Here is a 7,542-nt window from a genome sequence, read left to right as displayed (position 1 = left end):
TGGAATGCCGCGTTCTCATATTTATAATATTAACATTTACCTATATAAATATTAAATAGTTATAATATATTTATTTGAGATATAAAAAATATGAATTATAATGATTTAAATAAAATTGAGTAATATAGTATTATTTGTTTTTATATATTGGTATAATAATGTTAGATATTGGATAAGGACATACAATTAATTTATAAAAAGAACATATATAATATGCATACTAAAAAAGATTTTTATTATACATTAACAAAGATAAAAAGTTACAAAATTGCATATCATAATTTATTATTATGATAGATTTTAAAGTTTTTGTATATAATAATTTAATTTACAAAGTTAAAAATATAATAAGTAACATGCAAATTATATACAAATAAAGTTAGTATAAAAACTTATGGTATCCCTCTAAGAATTACAACGCTCTTAATATCACCTGGAAAGCAAATAGTCAGATGCCAACATTTTAAAAGAAGAATAATAGAGTATTAATCCTATATACTTTTACTGAATAATGAAAATAAAATTATATATTTTCAGAAAGAAAAAACATATTTATTCCATTCTACAGTGAAATTGGCTTTCAAAAAAAGAAACATGAAGCTAAAATTATTGTGGCTACAGGAAAAAAACAAAAATATGAGAGATTCATTGACAAAAGGATACGATAAAGTATGAGACTAATATACATGAAATTCTTTTTCGTTTCTCTAAACAAATAGAATATGCAATCCTAATAAGGGTATAATAGTTAGAACCAAATCTAATAAAATGCAATCTTCATTTTATATTATTAATAAGTATTAAGTCTTTCAATTTTGTAATTGACCTCTCTTATGTTTTAGATAATATTATAGATCATGTTAGTACAATCTTAATTATTAAATTCAAATTCAGTGATTTAAGTTTTGTTGTAGTTTTGTTGTTGAATAAATAACCATCTAATATATGAGATTTAAATTATTATTTTTTTTTTTATAAAATCTCAATTATTCAATTAGAATTTAATGTAAAAATTATAAAATATGATGGGTTATGTTTAAGATAAACATGAGAGGAACTATTATTAAGCTTTACACCCAGATTTAATAAAATTTAATTCTTTATCTCATATAATTTGTAGCGCTATCCATTTTCCATTTTCATCATCTCAGTTCTTAAATTTAAGTACTCTAATTTTTTTTTTCTTATAAGAAAACAAAAATAGAACAGAACTTTTGCTTGCACTTCATTATTGAGTAGGTCTATGTACATAAACTTGGCATACTAACCACATGGAAAACTACATCAAGCCCCAAAAAGTAATTAAGATAAACAAGCAATGAAAATAACTATCCTAGTAGATTTAGGAAGCATGCATAATCCATTTTATATAGCAAGAAAAACAATATGCTGAGGACAAAGACAGAATCCAATCCTAAAACCCAATTTTCCTAATATTCTTCATCACAATGACTCTTCATCAAGTTCAATCTCAGAAGCAGGTTCATCTTCTTCTTCCAAGCAATCAATACCAAGAGCTGCATGGCCATGGCCAAATGCCTTGATATGATCTTTAAGAGACCTTTTGTGCTTAAAGTCAGACCCGCAAACACAATACCATACTTTACCACAATTCTTTTCATGGGTTCTCCAGTCACCTTTAACAGCAAATGATTTGCCACATTTTCTACACATAAAAGGTTTGATACCATGCTTTCTCTTGTAATGGGTTTGAAGAGTTCTAAAATCTTTGAGTGGTCTTGCTCTTGGGTGGTCAATGTTGTGCTTGCATCCTGGTGCACAACAATAGCATGGAAGTCTTAGCATTGCTGTTGGTTGGGTTCCCCTTAATGAGTCAGGTCCTTTTCTATACTGAGATCCATGTCCCCACATATGCATCTGCAATGAGGCAGAAACACCATAGTAAAGTCAGAAGGGGAAAAAGAATAGTGAAGTACAGATTTTGTAAAATAATATATTCAATGGCTTTCGTGACCTAAAGAAAAGAAGCACCAAATATTATAAATATGACTTCCTAACATTGGAAAAGTAGGTTATTATTTCATTTGATTAGATTGCCTAAATGCCCTAACATTTTTCTAATAAACACTAATATCTAACAATATGTATAACTGAGGAAAACCTTGATGGGAAGTAAGTATGTGAGAGCCCAGAAAGAGATAAGAGAGGAAGAAAGATAAGGATAAATGATGAAAAGTTCCCTTGTATTATTGAACAATAGAACTTTAACTAGCAAGCAAAAACCTTAGCACAAACTCAAGCATATAGACTAGTGTTCATCCAGCCTTTCAAATTAAGCTGCTCTTACAAACATGCAAAAGTGACTGCTGCAAAGAAAAGGACAATTGCGCTCCAAGCCATATTTAACCATGAAAGTAACCTTAAAAACAATGAGATGCTAAGGAATATAATACATCTTGCAATTCTCAAGAACATGTACACACCCCCAGTTCCCACCACCTGAGGAAATTAAATACAGGTCGTATTTCAATACAGTCATAGCTAAGGTTAGTAATTATTGTAGACATGGGTATCCATTTAATTTGTTAACCATTAGTAGTTTAGTACTGTCTCTTCAAAAGTACGGGAGTGCAGATTAGGAGCTCAGTTTTGTTTAAAACAGTCTGAATCTAGGGCCTACTGTTTACATATGAGAACTGTAAATTTCACTGTACAAACAGTTGTTTACAGAATGGGGTGCAGAACGAAAGGTTAGGCTTTCTGATTCAGGTCATTCGGTGAGAAAATCTGAAGAACTGCATTTCTTGCTGGTAGGTTTAATTTCCTTTAATAAACCATGGCTACCAAACTGAACTGGAGTTTATCTTCAAAAGTACTCGAAGCACAAAGGAAATTTTATAAATGGCCAAATCAAGAACATAATAATCTCATACGCGAAGGACAATGTAATACAGTTTTAAAGACAAAAATATGCCAAATACCAAGAAAGAGTGAAGTCCCTTTTGAGTACATGGCTTGTACATGAACAGGAAAGAGGGTACCCCAGATCCATGTCAAACAAGAATAGGGAATTATGCAAATGAGGAACAGAAGGGAAAGGATTAAGACCGAAAGAAAACATGTTGCACGCAATGGGGTAATATTTGGGGCATACCTGCAAGTTGTTGTATCTGTTAAAGGTCTTGAGGCAAACAGGACATGAAAACTGAGTAGGACCAATGAGAATCTGAGCAGGGGAAGGAATCCAAAACTGACCCTTGCTTAGTTTCTGTATGGGTAAAGGGTACCCTGAAACAGCATTTCCCTCTTCCACTTCTATCAATGGAGGAGAAACCCTAGGACCCAGATCAGAAGTAGGGCTAGGGAGGCCTATATTTAGAGCTACAGTCAAGGTTTCACCATCGTTATCACTGTCTCTTTTCATGTTCTTTTCCTCTTCCATGGAACTACTAGAGCATTCATGGTGCTCTTCTTGTTGCCTTGGAGGACTCAAGTACTCTACTAGATGAGGAGGTTCTTTCTGAGAAGTTAAAGAAGGATAGGGTTGAGATTGAAAAGAAGATTTGTTGTTGAAGATGTTGTTATTAGAGTAGATATTGAAATTAGTGGGAGAGGGATTTGAGTAAGAAGTAGTGAAACCAGTGTAGTGAGGATGAAGAGCCATAAGATTAAACCATCCACTGAAGAGATTAGAGCAAGGGTCTGGCATGGTGTGAAAGATAAGCAAGACTAGAGAAAGAGTTTTAAGATTTAAAAGACTTGTTGATTTAGCACTCTGGCTGGAAGATTGATGTTATATAAATAATTGGAGAATGCTAGACACCCAGAGAGAGAGAGAGAGTCAGTGAGGTTCAGGTAATTTTGAAGACAAAAGTTAAAGGTAGTAGTAGTGAAATGATAGTGTGCAGAAAGTCAAGAAATTACCCTTGAAAAGAGAAAATAAAAAATAAGGGATAAGAAAGAAGAAAAAAAAGAAAAAAAAAAAGGAAAAACAAAAACACAAAGTCAGAGATTAGGGTTGCAGATTGTCTCTCCACTCCACAAAAGAGAAATAGAGAAAGAGAGAGAGGGAAGGGGGAACATTCTGTTATATTTAACTGTTATCAATATCTTGCTTGAAGCAAACAATTAAACCTGCCCAGCATTTGCTTTGGTGGGAGTGTATTATGTTTGACATTTATACATCAATTACTATTAACCCTTTTCGTTCAAATATAAAATCACTCCTAAGCAAACTGGCGTTAGCTTAGTAGTAATAGTCCCTGTGAAATTCAAATCTCACAAAACAAAACAAAAAAAAAAAAAAAGAATTGCTAACAAGCTTGTAAATCTCCATCAGCGTCCCTGTCTTTATGGTTTTGTCTCAGTCAACAAACTCATCAAAGCAGTTTTGGTGTTGGGTATTGAAATTTCATAATCAAGTCAGTAAATCTCTAGCTACCGAACAATAAATTTTTTACCCTTTTTCCTGTTAATTTAAATTCATATCTATGCACTATAAATATTGTTATATGTTTTTGAAATCCAAACCATTGAGGTCCTCTCTCATGTTACAATTAAAAATTATAAACCATATTTGTGATTTGTATTTTCAATTTGAAATCTAAGGAATGAGATTTTATTAAAAATTAAATTTTAAAACTTAAAAAAAAAAAATTATTTATTGAATAATAAATCTCAACCATTGATTTAAAATCAATATTTAAGAATCTATCATATTCAGCTTGACTTGGATATGGGAAGCTCATAATCTCAATAATTTAAGAACTTGCTTTTCTTTGTTTCATAAATATACAGAAATAAGACAACAAGACATGTCTTGACAAAACCATAAGACATTCATGTATAAACTTGTTAAGTCACATCATAATTATACAATTAATGTAGCTTTAGCCAATAAACGAAACAAAAACCAAAATCAAAACATGGGACTTCTGTTTAAGTACGAGATTATATAGGAAATCAGATTGCTGAAACTTTTTTTTTCTTTTTCAATTGCAATCACAAGCTACTAAATAAGAACTCCAAAAATGCTTCAAAAAGTAATTCATTTTCAGGTGTTTCACTGAGCTTTTTCAACACACTTTGATAATGCTAAGTCTTAAGTGTAAACATGTATGATATGACAATGACATTTTAATTTGTCATTTTTCCTCCTTGATGTTCACTATTGCACTTAGCTATAGTGAGCGACACAATTACTTCACTCTTTCAAAGTACTTTGCAGTACTAACACAAACTGTGACACTTGGAGTTCATATTCAGCATAAAAAAATAATAATTTGAAGTCTAGTGTAGAAGTTTTTGGAAAATTATGAAGGCTTTCTTGTGTCGGTATACATGCTATAGACACGTGGTGGAGATAAATTGGCATGAAAATGAAAAGGCAAATATAAAGGTAGTCTCTAGAAAGAAGTTTTGGCAATAAAAGCCAGCAAGGAATTAAAGTGATGTACAAAAGCAATGGATGTAATTGCTTAACTTTTCACTCTTTAGATGCAAATAATGTTGATGAGAAGTGCATGCAGGATTAGATGCAAATACTGCCAAGTCAGATATATGTACTGGGTCTCTTTGTGATTGCTGTTAATGTTAGAAAGTATTTTTTAATTTAATAAATTAATTTTTATATGTTTTCTTAAAAGTTATTCTATTAGTTACTTTTAGAAACAATATTAGTTTCTGTTTTTTCTGAAAAATAATTCTGAAAGTTTTTAAAAATAGTTTGCCGACCTAAGAATGGTCACGGGCCGATTCTACACCAAAATCAAGGCGGAATTAATCCAGTCAAAATTAGTTTAGAACTAGTCTAAAACCATGAGAGTTCCCCTTTATATGGAATTAGGACCGCCGGTTCTAGTTCATGAACCGGCGATTTCGATCCCAAACTAGTAAAAATTAATTAAATTAATAATTGATATAATAATATAATAATTAAATATTTAATGATTATGTAATTAATATTTAATATACATTTAATAATAATTTAATTAGTTTTTTTTTAAAATATAATTGAAATCGACCGAATGAGAACTATAAATCAAAATCATCAGCTTTTGGAATGTTTTAGTCCAATTCTAATTATATGAAACCGTGAATCGCCCTTCCTGAACCATGGCCACCCTTATGCCCCACAGTCTCAAACGAGATTGTACTACAAGATAAGGATATTTCTTTTGAAAAACTAGTTCTGTTTTGAAAGATGAAACTAGTTCTTAAGTACCTTATATAGTAACTCCTAGATCTTCCAAGAGAGAGAGTGGATTTCTATTGGTTAGAAATGCTGAAAAAAGATTGAATAAAATGTCTAAGACAAGTGGAATCATTGTGTACTTTTTGACATGAATCTTAAGCAAGCTTTCCCAATTTAAGCTCATATGTACATGTGTAATAACCAAGAGAAGTACATTCAATTGTAGATGGATTTCAGATTTTTAATTTAAGGATCTTTGAAAGAGAACATAATTGATAAGGGAACGAAACCTAAGTTTGCAAATTGATTAGAGGCACACAATTCACAAAATAATATTAATAATAATTTAACTCCAAGCTTATATGACAATAAAATCATGAGTTTTCACTGAACTTTTAATTCTTTTGACAAATTTTAAGATTTTATGTTAATTTTATCGTCATTAGATAGTGCCAAATAATTTTATTATTTTGTTCACCAAATGATAGGATAACAGTTTCAAAGAAAACCCATAAATCTACTCATCAAGAAGGCACTGCAACGTCTCTTATCGAAAAACAGAAAAAATCAGAATCAAGTTCCAGGGCTATTTCAAAGTTAAGCCCCTAAAATATAGAGGGTAAATTACAAGTTTAGTGTTTTGAGTTTTCTGTTTTTTATTTTTTTTTTATTTTGGTATTCAAACTATATTTTTATTCATTTAAATATTTAAACTTGATAAAAATATTTGATATAGTATCTCTAACCAATTTTACAGGTTAAAATATTTATATAATTTATTTTTAACTATAAACTGACTTAAATATTTTCTTTTAAAATAATATCATATATTTTTTATTTTTCTTCTTTTCTTTTATCTATTTCCAGCATTATCTTTTAAGAAAAATTATTTATTTCTCGAGAAACTAAGAGAAAAAAAATAGTCATTCATCAAATAAAAAATTAAAAAAGAATTAAATATTCTTTTTATTCTTTAATTTTCTGGCATTTACCTTAAAAAATAAATTCATCTCAAAACAATAAGATGACAGAGAGATGAAGGTATTAAGTTTTCATTAAAAATATAACTTTTAGAAATAAAGATAATGAGTAAATTTAAAAAAAATGAATAAAAAATTAAAAAAATTAATACAATATCTTTATTTTTTAGTGCAAAAAAATATCTAACAAAATAGAAAAAGGACCAAAGAGTAAAAGACTAGAAAAAGTATAAATAATAATGAGTAAGGATATTTAGGTTATTTTATATGTAAATTGAGTTAAATTATTATTTTAACCTGTAAAATTTATAAGAGACACCATAATATACATATATTAACAGGTTCAAACACTTGATTAAACAAAAAAATAATCTAAATAATAAAATTAAAAATTAAAAAATCAAGACA

At 29.6% G+C, this 7,542-nt stretch overlaps 1 protein-coding gene across 1 annotated transcript; it reads right to left on the bottom strand.

The window, feature by feature from the left end:
- Positions 1 to 1,201: 1,201 nt before the first annotated feature.
- LOC8278994 (zinc finger protein WIP2) lies at positions 1,202 to 4,423 on the bottom strand. The gene is made up of 2 exons (XM_002526722.4): positions 3,116 to 4,423; positions 1,202 to 1,878 (listed from the first exon to the last, which is right to left on the bottom strand). The coding sequence occupies exons 1-2, from the start codon at positions 3,668 to 3,670 to the stop codon at positions 1,444 to 1,446; spliced, it is 990 nt and encodes a 329-aa protein (XP_002526768.1). The 5' UTR covers positions 3,671 to 4,423; the 3' UTR covers positions 1,202 to 1,443.
- Between the last annotated feature and the right edge of the window lie 3,119 nt (positions 4,424 to 7,542).

The sequence above is a fragment of the Ricinus communis genome, chromosome 6, assembly GCF_019578655.1.
Source record: "Ricinus communis isolate WT05 ecotype wild-type chromosome 6, ASM1957865v1, whole genome shotgun sequence".
Taxonomy (NCBI): domain Eukaryota; kingdom Viridiplantae; phylum Streptophyta; class Magnoliopsida; order Malpighiales; family Euphorbiaceae; genus Ricinus; species Ricinus communis.
Note: the sequence above shows the minus strand (reverse complement) of the source record. Positions and strands in the feature narration are given on the sequence as shown.